The 17892-nt window shown below is 48.7% G+C and overlaps 1 protein-coding gene across 1 annotated transcript in view; it reads right to left on the minus strand.

The window, feature by feature from the left end:
* CDH1 (cadherin 1) overlaps positions 1 to 13182 on the minus strand; it is a 94596-nt gene extending 81414 nt beyond the window's left edge. Inside the window, exons 1-2 of the mRNA XM_074401530.1 lie at positions 13020 to 13182; positions 12088 to 12202 (exon numbers count right to left, since the gene is read on the minus strand). Of these exons, the coding sequence (XP_074257631.1) occupies positions 12088 to 12202; positions 13020 to 13073 (169 nt within the window). The 5' untranslated portion in view covers positions 13074 to 13182. The remainder of the gene's footprint in view (positions 1 to 12087; positions 12203 to 13019) is intronic.
* Between the last annotated feature and the right edge of the window lie 4710 nt (positions 13183 to 17892).

Consider the following 17892-nt stretch of genomic DNA (forward strand, 5'->3'; position numbering starts at 1 on the left):
TAAGCAAAAGACAAAAGAGGCATTCCAAAGGCCAAACAAACAAAAAACCTGAATTCTAGCATCACAAATAAAATTAGTAAGAGGCAGTTCGAGTCTAGTGGCTCACACCTGTAATCCTAGCACTTTGAGAGGCCACGATGGGAGGACTGCTGGAGCCCAGGAGTTCAAGGTGATAGTGAGCTGTGATGGCACCACTGTACTCCAGCCTGAGTAGCAGAGCAAGACTCTGTATGTGTGCGTGTACACACACACATACACACACACACACACACACACACAATAAGTGAGATGCAAAAGGTATAATGACAGCTTTTCCAGAGAGAGAGACAGAATTTGTTTCCCTTAGAAAGGTGAATCAAAGTGGGGCATGATGGCTTACACCTGTAATCCCAGCACTTTGGGAGGCCAAGGCAGGTGGATCCCCTGAGGTTGGGAGTTCAAGACCAGCCTGACCAAGATGGAGAAACCCCCATCTCTACTAAAAATTCAAAAAAAAATTAGGTAGGTGTGGTGGTGCATGCCTGTAATCCCAGCTACTTGGGAAGCTGAGGCAGGAGAATCGCTTGAACCTGGGAGGCAGAGGTTGCAGTGAGCCGAGATTGTGCCACTGCACTCCAGCCTGGGCAACAAGAGCAAAACTCTATCTCAAAAAAAAAAAAAAAAAAAAGAAAAAAAAAGAAAAGAAAGGTGAATCAAGTCTCGCTAGAGGTGCTGAGTTTGGCAACAGGGTTTTGGAAGACGAAAGGCCTGGGCTGCAACCCCAGCACTGCCATTACCTGTCGGGGTGACTTGGAGCAAGCAGTGCAACCTCTCTGAGCCTGATTCCTCTTCTAGAGTAGGGGATGATGACAGTTCCCACCTTGAGCCATAGTGAGAATTAACTGTCAAGTCTGTAAGGTGGCTGACAGGACCACTCTCTAACCCTGTGCAAATGGATACAAGTATTTGTCTTTCATCTGTTGACCACCTTCCAGTAAACACTCTCCAAATAAACACCTTCTATCATTTAATCCTCCAGCCTGTGAAGTCTGAAAACTCTGTATCTACTGACAGAAGATTAAGGAAAAAAGACCACTATACTATACAAATCCTTCTTTAAACTGGTACTTCACATTCTTCCAAGCTCAGAGCTGACATTCTCAAACACCCCTTTGATAACTCCACCTCTGGGTCCTTCAGACACTCAAACTCAACATATTCCTCATCAACAACTAATTTTCCTTTCCTAACTTGTTCCTCCTTTCTCCTGTTTCCAGTGTTTGTGCAAAGGAACATTCTAAAGCTGCTGGCATTACTTCTTGTTTAGAACCACTTAGGTGCTGGAAACCTTCCCCCAAATCAAAACTGTCTTATTGGTTGGGCACAATCGCTCATGCCTGTAATCCCAGCACTTCGGGAGGCCAAGGTAGGTGGCCTGCTTGAGCCCAGGAATTTGAGACCAACCAGTCTGGCCAACATGATGAAACCCTGTCTCTACTAAAAATACAAAATTTGCCAGGCGCGGTGGCTCACGCCTGTAATCCCAGCACTTTGGGAGGCTGAGACGGGATCACGAGGTCAAGAGATCGCGACCATCCTGGTCAACATAGTGAAACCTCGTCTCTACTAAAAATATAAAAAATTAGCTGGGCATGGTGGCGCGTGCCTGTAATCCCAGCTACTCAGGAGGCTGAGGCAGGAGAATTGCCTGAACTTGGGAGGCGGAGGTTGCGGTGAGCCGAGATCGCGCCATTGCACTCCAGCCTGGGTAACAAGAGTGAAACTCCGTCTCAAAAAAAAAAAAAAAAAAAAAAATACAAAAATTAGCCAGGTGTGGCAGCATGCACCTGTAGTCTCAGCTACTTGGGAGGCTAAGGCAAGAGAATCACCTGAACCAGGAGGTAGAGGTTGCAGCAAGCTGAGATTGCGCCACTGCACTCCAGCCTGGGCAACAGAGCAAGACTCGGTCTAAGGAAGATATGTGTGGAGCGAAAGAACATACCAATATGTTGTTGGGAGAAAAACAAGGTACAGAGCAGTGCTGTCATATGCTATGTTTTGTGTATAAGGATCATATGTTATGAATTTACACTGGTGTAATGAAACAAGACTATGTTTGCATTTTCCATAAGGAAACCCTAAAAAGAATACACAAGAGACTATTGAAATGAATTCCCTGTGCCCTGGGGAAGAACTGGGTGAAGAGTGGCTTGGGGTGGGAAGGAGACTTCACTGTCTGCCAAATAGACATATATATAAGCTTTTTCATATATATATATATATATACACATATATATATATATATGAAGATATGTATTTAAACTTATGTTTTACCTGAGTGATTAATTTGCCCATGAGAGAAAACCCTCCATGACCCAGATGACCCAGGGCCCAACGTCCAGAGATAACCTGGCCCAGCTGCCTCTGCAGCCTTATCCTGGGACTCTCCACCTCTAGTCTTCTGCTTCCATGACCCGGCCACACCTTTGGGCACCTCACTTCCTCCTCCTGGAGGGCCCTTTCTCTTTCCTTGCATGGCTGACAGCATCTTACTCATCAAGGCCCAGCAGGTGAAACTGACCACTCCTGGCATCCTCTGAACGCATTCTCACTCCAATGGCATTCTCAGAGCCTACTGGAGTTGCCTGCTGAGAGGTCTCTCTCAGAGCTTTTCCGGAATCTCCCTGAGGGCAGGGGTGAGTCTTATGCCTAGGTGCACTGGCTACTTTTCTGGGTCCCCCACTTCCACACCCATCCACCTCACTTACTTCTTTTATATTTAGTAGAGATGGGATTTCACCATGTTGGTCAGGCTGATCTCAAACTCCTGATCTCACGTGATCTGCCCACCTCGGCCTCCCAAAGTGCTGGGCTTACAGGCATGAGCCATGGCACCCAGACTTGCATCCACCTCCATTTGCACCCACAGAGTTCTCAATCCTGGGCATGGCAGAAGCACCAGCCTCATCCCTCCCTGATCAAGGGTGTGCCCTGGGATCCCTGGCCTCTGGCTGGAAAACCAGGTACTCACATCCTGGCTGGGGGTATTTACTTATCAAACATCTAGCCCCTAGGGTTGTCCAGGGAAATGCATTGGGTGGCAGCAGATAGCTGAGGAGCATTTATTTATTTATTTTTGTAACGGAATCTCACTCTGTCACCCAGGCTGGAGCGCAGTGACAAGATCTCGGCTCACTGCATCCTCCACCTCCCAAGTTCAAGTAATTCTCCTACCTTAGCCTCCCAAGTAGCTGGGATTACAGGCATTATAGGCACATGCCACCACACCCAGCTAATTTTTGTATTTTTAGTAGAGATGGGGTTTCACCATGTTGGTCAGGCTCTTCTTGAGCTCCTGACCCTGTGATGTGACCACCTGGGCCTCTCAAAGTGCTGGGATTATAGGCATGAGCCACCACACTTGGTCTAAAGAGCTTTTAAAAATGTCAAGTTCAAGGCTGGGCATGGTGGATCACACCTGCAATCTCAGCACTTTGGGAGGCCGAGGCATGTGGATCACCTGAGGTCAGGAGTTCGAGACCAGCCCGGCCAAGATGGTGAAACCCCATCTCTACAAAGATACCAAAAAAATGGCTGGGCGCGGTGGCTCACGCTTGTAATCCCAGCACTTTGGGAGGCCGAGGCGGGCGGATCACGAGGTCAAGAGATCGAGACCATCCTGGCCATGGTGAAATCCCATCTCTACTAAAAATACAAAAATTAGCCAGGCATGGTGGCACGTGCCTGTGGTCCCAGCTACTCAGGAGGCTGAGGCGGAAGAACTGCTTGAACCCAGGAGGCAGAGGTTGCAGTGAGCCAAGATTGCGCCACTGCACTCCAGCCTGGCGACAGAGCAACACTCCATCTCAAAAAAAAAAGAAAGATACAAAAAAAGTAGCCAGGCTTGGTGGCGCACACCTGTAATCCCAGCTACTCAGAAGGCTGAGGCAGGAGAATTGCTTGAACCCAGGAGGCAGAGGTTGCAGTGATCTGAGATCATGCCATTGCACTCCAGCCTGGGTGACAGAGCAAGACTTCATCACAAAAAAAAAAGTCAGCCAGGCAAAGTGGCTCAGGCCTGTAATCCCAGCACTTTGGGAGGCTGAGGCAAATGGATCATGAGGTCAGGAGTTCAAGACCAGCCTGATCAACATGGTGAAACCCTGTCTCTACTAAAAATTCAAAAATTAGCCGGGCATGGTGGCACATGCCTGTAATCCCAGATACTCAAGAGCCTGATGAGGGGTTCAACATGGTGAAAACCCCTCTCTACTGAAAATATAAAAATTAGCTGGGCATAGTGGTAGGTGCCTGTAATCCCAGCTACTCAGGAGGCTGAGGCAAGAGAATTGCTTGAACCTAAGAGGTGGAGGTTGCAGCGAGCCGAGATTGCACCACTGTACTCCAGCCTGGATGACAAGTCAAGACTCTGTCTCAAAAAAAAAAAGTTCAGATCTGGAACCTCAGAGATAGGCTCTCGGTGAATCTGCAAGAGGACAAGTCTGTATGAAGTGCCCCAGGTGATTTAATTTTTAGCCACAAAGGTCTCAGGGGCTAGGACAGAGTGTTTTTGGCAGCGGGAGAATAGACAGACATTCTTAGGCATGTGTATCATGAAATGCTTTTTTTTTTGAGGCAGGTCTCTCTTTATCAATCACCCAAGCTGGAGTTCCATGGTACAATCATGCTTTACTGCAGCCTCAACCTCCTGGGCTTCAAGCAATCTTCCTATCTCAGCCTCCCAAGTAGCTGGGAGTACATGCACATGCCATGACACTCAGCAAATATTTGCATTTTTTGTAGCTAGGACCACAGTTACAGGCCACCATGTCAGGCTACATTTTTTTTTTTTTTTTTTTTTTAATTTTTGTAGAGACAGGGGTCTTGCCATGTTGCTCAGGCTGTCTCAAGCTCCTAGGCTCAAGTGATCCTGCAGCCTCAGCCTTCCAAAGCACTGTGAGCCAGGGGATCTGGCTTGAAATACTTTTAAAAGCCAAGCAGAAGCTGACAAGTTCAAGATCCTCCTGACTCTCCCAGCCCTAGCTGCTCCTTGCCCCACTCTTCCCACCGCAGTTCTACACAACCTCCATGGGCAGGTCCCCTTTCCTAAGCCATGGCAAACCCGTTCCTGTCCACCCTGAGCACCCTGCACAGCGGCAAACAAGAAAACGCCAGTTTCTTCCTAACAAAGGCACTAGGCTTAGTCATTGTTTGCAGTGTACTGTTTGCTTAACACAGAAACAGGCAGGGTGAGGAAACTGGTTTGGTTGGTTTGCTGGGCGAGAGGGAGTGCAGGGGATCTTTGATCCAAAGGTAAAACCTGGGAGACTCTCACACAGACAGCACCAAGTCCTCCAGGGACTCTAATGTTTAATATTCACTGAACACTTGACACACCATCCTGTGGTGTTTCCATACTATTATGCTCATTTTACAGAGAGGGAAACTAAGTCCTCAGCTGATGTTCCGAGGCTGGGAAGGGACACTGGATTTAAATCTAGGCAGTCTGGCTCAAGAACCTTCTAAATTTGGAGGAGATGCTGCCCAAAGCTTGGGCAGAAGTGGAGGATTGGAGGCAGGAAAGAGGAAGGAAGGGGGAAGATGAAAAGTGCAGAAAAGCCGGGCGCGGTGGCTCAAGCCTGTAATCCCAGCACTTTGGGAGGCTGAGGCGGGGGGATCACGAAGTCAAGAGATCGAGACCATCCTGGTCAACATGGTGAAAACCTGTCTCTACTAAAAATACAAAAAATTAGCTGGGCATGGTGGTGTGTGCCTGTAATCCCAGCTACTCAGGAGGCTGAGGCAGGAGAATCGCTTGAACCCAGGAGGCGGAGGTTGCGGTGAGCCGAGATCGCGCCATTGCACTCCAGCCTGGGTAACAAGAGCGAAACTCCATCTCAAAAAAAAAAAAAAAAAAAAAAAGGAAAGTGCAGAAAAGAAGGAGGCCCAAAGCCCCCCAACAGTAACAAGAACCAGCTGGGGCACTGGGATCCCTGGCCTAGGGCAACTTACATTAACAAAGAGGAGGAGAGAGAAAAAGAGATAGATAGCTAGAAATAGAGATGGGGTTAGAGACTGGGATAGAGAGATAAAGATCCAGCCAGCCAGAGAGCACGTACCACAGATTTTTTAATTGACCAAAAGTGGAAAATATTTAAAAATGACTATATTTCCTCCTGTTTCCAGATTCAGTTTGAGGACTCCCTCTCTGCCCTCCATAGTAGTCCAGAGGAATGCTCAGAGCACAGTATGCCCAGGACACACAGAGCGTAACGGAAAGTTCTAACAGAACAAATTCTTCCCTGCTTATTTACAATCAACCTTAAGGGCTGGACCAAGTCCAGAGAGTTTGAGAGGGAAAAACATCAGCCAAGATAGTGATTTATTCATGTGTTCATTCATTTGCTCAAAATTACATTGAGTGTTTACTGTGTCCCTGAGAAATATCAGCCACTGTTTAAATTATTCTATTTTCTCTCTTTACATTCCTTCCCACTCGCATGTATGTTCCATCCAATCTGCCATAACCTCAGGTTCTAGCCTGGTGCCAATACACAATAGGCACTCACCTTTGTGAACTAAATGAATGAATATGCATACATAATTCTCATAACAGATCAATAAGTATTCCTGCCCCATTTTATAGGTGGGAAAATTGAGTGACTTATCCAAAAGTGACTTATCCAAAGTCACATAGCTACTGGCTAAAATTCAAACCTGGCTTTCCTGTGCTTCTCACTGAAGGATCCCAAACAGCCATTGTGGAACAATTTCATTCTCCTCCTTGAAAGCCTTGTGCCATCAAAGGAGATGGGGTTGAGGCAGAATAGAAACACAGTAAGAGGCCGGGCACGGTGGCTCACGCCTGTACTCCCAGCACTTTGGGAGGCTAAGGCAGGCAGATCACTTTGAGCTCAGGAGTTCAAGACCAGCTTGAACATGGTGAAACACCAAGTCTAGTAAAAACACAAAAATTAGCTGGGCGTGCTTGTGCACACCTGTAATCCCAGCTACTCGGGAGGCTGAGGCTGGAGAATCGCTTGATTGTGGGAGGCAGAGGATGCCGTGAGCCAAGATTGAACCTCTACACTCCAGCCTGAGCAACAGCGACATGCCATCTCAAAGGAAAAAAAAAGAAAGAAAGAAACCCAGCAAGGATTGGATTGGGACAGGTGCCTCTCAGGGATTTTAGGGTTTGGGCAGCTTCTAGGAGATAGGAGAGCTTCAGCCTCTGACTTATCTGGGGCTACCTTGGAAGGGAGTGTGTAACAGACACCAAGGTGAGCATTTCAGAAGAAAAGCCTCACCCAATAAAAACCCCTGGAGAGCAAACAGGAAATTCCATAACCACCTGGCAGAGAGGGGCAGGCAGGGCCCCACTGGGAGGAAGCAGCAGCTAGCCTTCCTTACATGGCCTTGCCAGGCCTTCCACCTCCGCTCCTCCAGAGACACAAAGGCAAAGCTAGGAGGGTGCCCCACTGGTCTCCTTTCCCAGTAAGCTCAGATCAACCTTTGTCACAGACATGAGTAATTGGTGAAATGACTGTTAAGAGTTTCAGGGGTGGGGAAGTGGCGATCTGATGATGTAAGGTGATCTCAAAGTTGGTTTCCAGTTTTGCTTTTTAAAAGCCTAATTGTATTAGGGGGCCTGCATACTGTTTTCTGCACCTTTCAACAGGTACTTTAGAAAGGAGAAAAAACTGCCTGGCCCGGTGGCTCATGCCTATAATCCCAGCACTTTGGGAGGCCAAGGCAGGCAGATCACCTGAGGCCAGGAGTTCGAGACCAGCCTGGCCAACATGATGAAACCCCATCTCTACTGAAAATACAAAAATTAGTTGGGTATGGCATTGCATACATCTAGGTCCCAGCTACTCAGAAGGCTGAAGCAGAATTGCTGAAACCCACAAGGCAGAGGTTGCAGTGAGTCGAGATCATGTCACTGTACTCTAGTCTGGGTGATTGGGGAAAGCTCTGTCTCAAAAAAGAAAAAAAAAAAAAAAAAGGGAAATGGGTGTATTTAATCCACACAAGTGGGTGCTTGTGAACTAGGTCAACCCCTCAAACAGCCAAAGCTCAACCCTGAAATATAGGCCCTATGTTCCCAAGGCCAGACTGTAGAGCAAGCAAGGGAAGAAATCAATCACTGGAAAGCCTGCCAGCTTTTTTCCACCCTTGAATCAACTTACAGTTGTGGTCACTAGGCTAATACTTCTGAGATCCTAAACTGTCTAACAGCCTGGGTTTCTCAAACCAGTGTGTGCTAAGAGGAAGGAAAATAAGCAGCAACTCTGAAGAACTGGTTTATTACAGTTTAGTTTTTTTTGTTTCTTTTAACAATCTTCATTCTAGAAGCTGGAGAGGAACCAATGGAATAAATATAAGGTTGAGATCGTGGGGTCAGCCATGGAATGGGGCAGAGAGTGACCCTAGCAAACCACTACAAAGTCCCCTGAGTTCAGTTAAGACCCTACAGCTGACCAGGCATGGTGGCTCATGCCTGTAATCTCAGCATTTTGGGAGGCCGAGGCAGGTGGATCACCTGAAGTCAGGAGTTCGAGACCAGCCTAGCCAACATGGTGAAACCTGTCTCTACTAAAAATATCAAAAATTAGCTGGGTGTGGTGGCACATGCCTATGATCACAGCTACTCCGGAGGCTGAGGCAGGAGAATCGCTTGAATCTGGGAGGCAGAGTTGCAGTGGGCCAAGATCCCACCTACACGACAGAGTGAGGCTCAATCTCAAAAAACAAAAATGACAAAGACCCTACAAGCTACCAGTGCACACAAAGTGACAGGTTTCAAGTTTCAGAATTCCCAGAGTAAATTCTCCATGAAGCCAATGTCTAAACCTGGTGATAGTGTTATATCCATCCCTTCATTTCCCTGCACTATCCAAGGAGAGCTAAGCCACATCCCAAATCCTAGCTGCCTTTTAAAATCACAAGCCAGTTCCTGAGATGGAATATGCGATTTTACCAGAAGGGCACTTCCATCCTGGGGCAATTCCACATTGGACTGGTACAAGTAGACCCCACAGTCCAAAAAAGCCAAAAAAAAAAAAAAAAAAATATATATATATATATATATATATATATATATATATATATATAAAATGTCCTGAAATCTGTTGTGTGGGAGTGGGATCTGTGAACATAAAGGGAACTAAAACCAACCTGCCTCTTCCCACTAAACCATCAGCCCCAATGTCCGCCGCCACCTCCCACCTGATCTGACCCATCTCCATCATCACTAGCCCCTCTTGGAGGCTCCACCCTATCAACAACTCCATTCTCAGCTTACTTCATGGGACACTAATTCCCCAAACACCTTTTTTGTTTTTGTTTTTTTCAGACTTTTGAGGTGAAAAACAAGGAGAAAAAGGAAGAGGAAAGACCAACTGTAGATCCTTCAGCAGATTACAGAATTCCTTTATGCCTCAGTTTCCTCACTTGCAAGATAGGAAGAATAGTGCCCACTGCCCTAATGTTCTAGTGAAGACTAAATGAGGTAAAATATGTGAGGGACTTGCCCCAGAGTCTGAGGCAAAAGTGAAGACATGTCACTATTGAATTATTAAACTATTAATATGTAATAATATTATTATTGGTCAGACACAGGAGCTTAGAAGGGAGAAATAAAAACCAGACCAACCCACCCTCAGTGCTACCAACTATCTTGGTGCAGGAAAACAAAGTCACCAGCCTTAGCACTGGGACACCCCAGATGCACGCTCAGATACAAGCTTGTTTCTAGCCCCTGCCTTGCTTTCCAAAGCTGGATCAAATTTGCCTCCCCAGAGAAGCCAATCCTCAATGCCTATTGACATCAAAATATCCAAGGCTGCACAATGGTTCACATCTGTAACCCCAGCACTTTGGGAGGCCAGGGCAGGTGATTGACTTGAGCCCAGGAGTCTGAGGCAACTTCTGATCCAATAGAAAGCTCTAGAGCACACAGAGCAAATATGCTTCATCAATCAAGCTGTAGCTTCTCTGTAAAAACCACCACCCAGGCTCATGCCTGTATTCCCAGCACTTTGGGAGGCTGAGGTGGGTGGATCACGAGGTCAGGAGATCGAGACCATCCTGGTCAACATGGTGAAACCCTGTCTCTACTAAAAATACAAAAAAATTAGCTGGGCATGGTGGCATGTGCCTGTAGTCCCAACTAGTCGGGAGGCTGAGGCAGGAGAATTGCTTGAACCCAGGAGCTGAGATCGTGCCATTGCACTCCAGCCTGGGTAACAAGAGCAAAACTCCATCTCAAAAAAAAAAAAAAAAAAAAAAAAAAGAATTTTATTGTGATACTCACCCAATCAACTGAAATCATGAGAGAGGAGAAAGTAGTTTGATATAAAGTAAGCACCTGGGATTCAGTGAAACCAGAAGAGGAACTAGCCCCTTCCCTTGTTCCCTGGACAACAGTTAAGCAGAACAAAGCAAACTCTAGATTATCACAATGATAAGGCCTAGAAGTACATTGGATGTTTGTATGCATTTTTATCCTGAGTCAGAACTACCATGCTTTTTAAAAAACATTATTCCTGGATTGCCAGGCGCGGTGGCTCAAGCCTGTAATCCCAGCACTTTGGGAGGCCGAGGCGGGTGGATCACGAGGTCGAGAGATTGAGACCATCCTGGTCAACATGGTGAAACCCCATCTCTACTAAAAGTGCAAAAAATTGGCCGGGCGCGGTGGCTCAAGCCTGTAATCCCAGCACTTTGGGAGGCCGAGGCGGGTGGATCACGAGGTCAAGAGATTGAGACCATCCTGGTCAACATGTTGAAACCCCGTCTCTACTAAAAAAAAAAATACAAAACATTAGCTGGGCATGGTGGCGTGTGCCTGTAATCCCAGCTACTCAGGAGGTTGAGGCAGTCTCAAAAAACAATAAAACAAAACAAAACAAAAAACATTATTCCTTGGGAGAAATATTATCTGTATCAAGATGTTTCGGTCCAGGCAGTGTCTCAGGTCTGCAATCCCAGCACTCTGGGAAGCTGAGACAGAAGAATCTCTTGAGCCTAAGAGTTCCACACCAGCCTGGGCAGCATGAGGAGAGTCCTGTCTCCAAAAGAAATTTTATTTTATGAGATGGAGTCTTGCTCTGTCACCCAGGCTGGAGTGCAGTGGTACCATCTCAGCTCACTGCAACCTCCACCTCCCGAGTTCAAGCAATTCTCCTGCCTCAGCCTCCTGAATAGCTGGGATTACAGGTACATGCCACCATGTCCAGTTGATTTTTTAATTTTTTTAGTAGAGACAGGGTTTCACCATGTTAGCCAGGCTAGTCTCGAACTCCTGACCTCAGTGACTCTGCCCACTTGACTCCTGACTCTGCCCGCCTTGGCCTCCCAAAGTGCGGGGATTACAAGTGTGAGCCACCATGCCCACCCTAAAAAAATTTTTTTTAATTAGCCAGGCATGGTGGCACATGCCTGTGATATCAGCTACTAGGGAGGCTGAGGTGGGAAAGATCACTTGAGCCCAGAGGATGGAGGCTGCAATAAGCTATATGATTGCACCACTGTACTCCAGCCTGGGCAGCAGAGCAAGACCCTGTCTTTAAAAAAGAAAGTTTTAATCTGTATAAACAAAAGCCCCAGCCCAGTAACCAGGAGAGGGTTGCTATTCAGTCATTCTAGAGATGGTGCTTAATGGAGCATGAGAGTCAGATCCCAGTTCAGATACCTGCTTTGCTGACCCTGGGCAACTAGAAGTCACCCTCTGAGCCTCGGTTTGCTCATCTGTAAAACGGGAATACTCCCACCAGGCCTTCACACCCAGCAGGTTTTTGCAGTCTGAAATGAGACACTGTCTCTACAGTGCCTCAGGGCAGTAAGAGAAACACGAAGGCTTCTAGTAAATGCCCTCAACCTCTGCTTCTTTATTACATAGTTAACAACCAGGCAGGGCTACCTCCTCCACCACAGTGCTCAGTCGTAAACATTTGGATCCCCAAATCGGTGTAAATTCCAAAGGAGTGTCGGTTGAGCCAAGGAGGGAGCTTGCCCATTCCAACCCAGGGGAGTGGGAGTGCAGTTTCTCGGCCCCTTTCCAATCCTACCCCACTCCGCTCATAGACACCGGCGGCGCGCCCTCACCTCTGCCCAGGACGCGGCCTCTCTCCAGATGCCGCCGAGGCACCTTGAACGTGTAGCTCTCGGAGTCAAAGCCCGGGTGGCAGGGCTCCGGCTCCTGGCAGAGCCTAGACGAGACCTGGGGTGGGGGAAAGGTAGATGAAACTGGGTGACTCGGAGGGTCCCCTCCTGCTCACACCGAAACCAACAGCGCCGCCCCTCCCTTGCTCCCGGCGTCGGGATTCGGGAAGGACCCCCGCCCCCAGCCCCCGGCTGGCCGCGACGTCACCCTCCCCTACCCCGAAACCCGCGGTGGCCAAGCCCCCAGGAACTCTCAAGTGGGACGGGGGGCGGGGGTGGGAGCGCCGGGTCACCCCCTCTAGACCTAGCCCACCTTTCCTTCCGGTCTCTTTTCTTGTTTTACTGGAGATGTCTTCATTCTCCCCAACTCCACTTTCCTTAGACCGGGAACGCGCTAGTCCTCAGAGCAAGGGGCTCTCCCACCTCCTCCGACCCCACTTTCTTACCCCTGAGACCCCCATTCCTATTTACAACGTTTCTTCGCATGGCAGATGCCTTTTTTTCTACGGATACCCCTCTCCCTCCCTCGGGGATCGTCCCTACCTCTCCTGCCTCCCCCTCGACTTGCACCGGGGCTCCCCTTCTCCACACTCCGCCTTCCACCCCGCTCAACGCCCTCAGCGCCCGCCCGAGCCCACCCCGCGAAGCCCGCGGCCAGGCGCCCCAGCTGAAGGGGGCGGCAAAGCAGCGCTCGCCCCTCACCACCTCTCCACTACCATCACCGCGGGGTCCGGAGCGCGCGAGGCTTCAGGCCGCTAAGCTCCTCGGGACCCGAACTTTCTTGGAAGAAGGGAAGCAGTGACGACGGGAGAGGAAGGGGCGCGGGGCTGGGGCGCAGAGCGTGCTTCCCTCGCAAGGCCGGGGACCCGAGGTACCTGCAGCAGCAGCAGCAGCAGCAGCGCGGAGTGGCTGCGGCTCGAAGGGCCCATGGTCGGCCGGGGACGCCGAGCGAGTGCCGGGGCCGGGTGCGGTCGGGTCGGGCCGGTCTGGGCCGGGCTGGAGTCTGAAAGGACTTTCGCGAGCTCACAGGTGCTTTGAGGCTCCGACGACACTGAGAGGGGCGGCGCCGCGGCCGCCAGGTGAGCCTCGGAGGCACCGCCTCCGGCTCCGCTGATTGGCTGAGGGTGCACCTGCCGGCCGTAGCCAATCAGCAGCGCGGAACCCTCCCCCGCTGGAATGACTGCCCGCCCGCGCCCCCGCACTTCGGCCTCCGGCAGACCGGGTGACCCTACCAGTCTGGAGTTGCTAGGATCTAGATGGGTTATGGGATCTGCACATGGTTCTGATTCCACTGGGTTCGAATCCCAGCCCCGCCGGTGCTCACTAAGACAGGGGATCAGAAAGGACTTTTACACTTGACTGAATTCTTTTTGTTTTTTGTTTGTTTGTTTGTTTGTTTGGAAATGGGTTCTCGCTCTTTCGCCCAGGATGGAGTACAGTGGGGCGATCACAGATCTCTGCAGCCTCGAACTCCTGGGCTCAACCGATTCTCTTGCCTCAGCCTCTCTAGCAGCTGGGACTGCAGGTGCACACCACCATGCCAGACTACTTTTTTTTTCTTTTGTCTTTTTGTAGGGAGACGAATCTGGGCAGATAGGGGAAGTAGGGGCGCTGTATCTCCCTGTATTGCCTAGCCTGATCTTGAACTCCTGGACTGAAAGGATCCTCCTGCCTTGGTCTGACAAAGCGCTGGGATGACAGGTGTGAGCCATGAGCCACTGAGCGAGCAGCTTTTTTTTTTTCTTTTTTTTTTTTTTGAGAAGGAGTCTGGTTCCATCTTGCCCAGGCTAGGGTACAATGGCACGATCTCGGCTCACTGTAACCTCCACCTGCCAGGTTCAAGCGATTCTCCTGTCTCAGTCTCTCAAGTGGCTGGGACTACAGGTGTGTGCCACCACACCAGCTAACTGTATTTTTAGTACAGATGGGCCTTCATCATGTTAGCCAGGCTGGTCTGGAACTCCTAACCTCAGGTGATCCACCCTCCTCAGCCTCCCCAAGTGCTAGGATTATAGGTGTGAGCCACTGCACCAGTCCTCGAACAGCCTAATTAAATAATAATAATTGGCCGGGCGCGGTGGCTCAAGCCTGTAATCCCAGCACTTTGGGAGGCCGAGGCGGGTGGATCACGAGATCAAGAGATCGAGACCATCCTGGTCAACATGGTGAAACCCCGTCTCTACTAAAAATACAAAAAATTAGCTGGGCATGGTGGCGCGTGCCTGTAATCCCAGCTACTCAGGAGGCTGAGGCAGGAGAATTGCCTGAACTCAGGAGGCGGAGGTTGCAGTGAGCCGAGATCGCGCCATTGCACTCCAGCCTGGGCAGCAAGAGCAAAACTCCGTCTCAAAAAAAAAATAAATAAATAAAAATAATAATAATAACAATAATAATAATACTTCTAGAGATGGGATCTCATTATATTGCCCAGGCTGGTCTCAAATTCCTGACCTCAGGTGATCCTCCTGCTTCAGCCCCTTCATTGAGTTCTTATTTTTTAATCTAGTCTTTTTTAACTGTAGGGCTCCATGGGTTAGTGAGTCAGCAAAGTAATTCCCTAGATCAGGACCACCTCCTAAAACCTCAGTTTCTCCACCCTCCTAATGGGAATAATGATCGGAAATGTCTCCCTATGTTGTTGTGAGGCTCTCACACAACTAAAACAACCAATGTTTCTTGAGCCATAAATGCTCTGTACAGATGTGAGGGGCAAAAATAGTAACAATAGGTGCTGGGCATTAAAGATTATTGTGCCAGCCTCTGTGCTAAGCATTTGACACTAACCAGTTCTTTTTTTTTTTTTTTTTTTTTTTTTTGAGACAGTCTCGCTCTGTCGCTTATGCTGGAGTGCAATGGCATGATCTCGGCTCACTGCAACCTTCGCTTCTTGGGTTCAAGCAATTCTCCTGTCTCAGCCTCCTGAGTAGCTGGGATTACAGGCATGTGCCACCACGACTGGCTAATTTTTGTATTTTTAGTAGAGACGGGGTTTCACCATCTTGGCCCGGCTGGTCTCAAACTCCTGACCTCAGATGATCCACCTGCTTCAGCCTCCCAAAGTGCTGGGATTACAAGCATAAGGCACCTCGCATAGCCACTGACCGGCTCATTTAAGCTCATTTCAAAACAACCTAAAAGCTGTATTATTATTTCCATTTGATAGATGGGCAACTGAAGCTTAGAAAGGTTGAGGCCAATGAGAGGCGGCACAGGACTAGAACTGACCTCTCTGATTCCAGGGCCTTTCGTCTAACAACCAGCTTCATCTCATGTAGTCCCAGACAGTCTTCCAGGTGGAGCTGCAGTTTTTAGTCTGTTTTTTGATGTTGACCTGGAAGAGACCTTTAGAGACCATCCAAACCTATGATTTGCAAATAACTTGTTCAATGTCACACAGGCAGGTAAATGTCGAAGCTAAGACCAGAATCCAGGATCTCCTGACCCCCCGAGTGGGGCTTTTAATGCCACAGCCACATCATGGCCACCACCACCTTGTCCAGGGAATTCTGTCCCCAGTAAAATAATTTTAGGAGAATAGAATAGATGGGGGGCCAAGGTCTCAGGTCCTGGACCAGTGGCACTCCAGCACCCACCATCCTCCATCAAAAAACAAAAACAGAATAGACTGGCAAATGTTAGATTAGACAGCTTCCCTGTCTGACTGCCTGTGGCCAGCCATGTCTGGGTGGTTTGTCTACCCTGACAAGGACACCTCCTTTCCCTTTATTCTCCAAGCATGATCAGAACTACACAGCATTAAGTGGAGTCAGCCACTCACTAGCCCTATGACTTTGGGGAAATCAGTGTTATCCTTTGTATAAGTGAGTTGGCATGAGCTAATACAAAAACAATCACTAAGCAGAGTTCTTGGCTCATCATAGCAGCTGCTCAATAAATATTTGAAGTGGGGGTTATTCTTTCAAAAGGCCCACCCCCTATTTCCCTTCCTCCTGGGGAAGGCATGTTTGGAATATTTCAACCAGAGCTAAAGGTGCCTCTGAGCCCACTGAGGGTACTGTCTCAACTGCAGAGGATTTCTGGACAACCCAGCAGCCCAGCCCCCACTCCAACCTGTCCCTCAATTGTAATGGGTTTCCAATCAGGCCTTTTGGATGTCTGTATCTTGGCTCCCTCTGCTCTTAACCCACCAGGAGGCTCAAAGGGAAAAGGCTCTGGTATTTCCTTTCCCGCTAGGATGGTGCTTTGAACAAGATAATGGAAATACAGAAAGAGGCGTTTCCCCCATGGGGCTGCACTGTCTGCTTATTTTTTTCTCCCAGTTATGTAAAAATACATATTTTATACCATCGCTGGGCCCAGGGAGCCTTTGGGGCTTTACTTTCTTCTACCCAGCAAACCTTGGCCTTGTAACTCTGCAGCGACTCTCATCGACTCTTCCATTACACTCTGATAATTCAATAAAAAGGATTTTAGAAAACAATTAGGGGCAGCAAAGTCAGGTCAGTCCTGATGTGCTCTTTAGACTTCTCAGCAAGTCCTTCTCCAGGCTCCTAAGAGAGCAGATCAGGTGTCCAGGGTGAGGCGGAAACACAGAGGAGCTCCTTGTGGAAAACAGGTGCTGTGTGACTTTGGAAACGCACTAAATTGCCCTGTTTCCTCTTTTTTTTTTCTTTTGGTACAGGGTCTTGCTCTCTTGCACAGGCTAGAGTGCAGTGGTGCGATCTCGGCTCACTGCAGTCTCTGCCTACCAGGTGCAAGCGATTCTCATGCCTCAGCCTCCTAAGTAGCTGGGATTGCAGATACATACCACCACGGCTGGCTAATTTTTATATTTTAGCAGAGATGGAGTTTTGCCATGTTGGCCAGGCTGGTCTCAAACTCGTGGCCTCAAGTGACCCGCCTACCTTGGCCTCCTAAAGTGCTGGGATTACAGGCGTGAGCCACTCTGCCTGGCCTCTGTTTTTTCTTCTATCAAACAGGGATACCTCAGCCGGTCTGGTGGCTCACAACTGTAATCCCAGCACTTTGGGAAGCCATTTGGGAGGTGAGAAGATCACTTGAGCCTAGGAGTTTGAGACCAGTCTGGGAAACATAGCGAGACCCCATCTCCCCACTCCCAATTATTTTTAATTAGCTGGGCATGGCAGTGCATGCCAGTAGTCCCAGCTACTCTGGAGGCTGAGGTAGGAGGATCATTTGAGCACAGGAGGTTGAGATTTCAGTGAACTATGACCACACCACTGCACTCCAGCCTGGATTCACTTCTGGCTCTGCCATTAGTTGAGCAGCTTAAGTGACTTTATCTCCACCATCTTGGTTTCTTCATCTATCAAATGGGGATGTTGACAGCACTTAATTTGTAAGGTTCTTGAAAATACTCTACAAATGTGAGTGATTAGCCTTCTTGGATCAATACATTCCTTCCTAGTTCTAGGCAAAACTGTGGGCCACCTGGAGCTTCCCCAGGCTCTCCTTCCCCAACCTTGCCACTAAAGCTCCTCAGTTATCTCTTGCATCTGCTGGAAAAAATTCTTTCATTTGAACCTCCCAGGGCCATCTGCACTTTAAAGAGGGCTCTAAAGAAAGACTTTGCCAGCAGTGGCTAAAGCCTATATAATCCCAGTACTTTGGGAGGCCGAGGCAGGCAGATCACGAGGTCAGGAGACGGAAACCAACCTGGCCAACATGGTGAAACCCTGTTTCTATTAAAAAAAAAAAAAATACAAAAAATTTAGCTGGGCGTGGTGACACACACCTGTAGTCCCAGCTACTCAGGAGGCTGAGGTA

Source organism: Saimiri boliviensis, chromosome 1 (genome assembly GCF_048565385.1).
Source record: "Saimiri boliviensis isolate mSaiBol1 chromosome 1, mSaiBol1.pri, whole genome shotgun sequence".
NCBI classification, from domain to species: Eukaryota; Metazoa; Chordata; class Mammalia; order Primates; family Cebidae; genus Saimiri; species Saimiri boliviensis.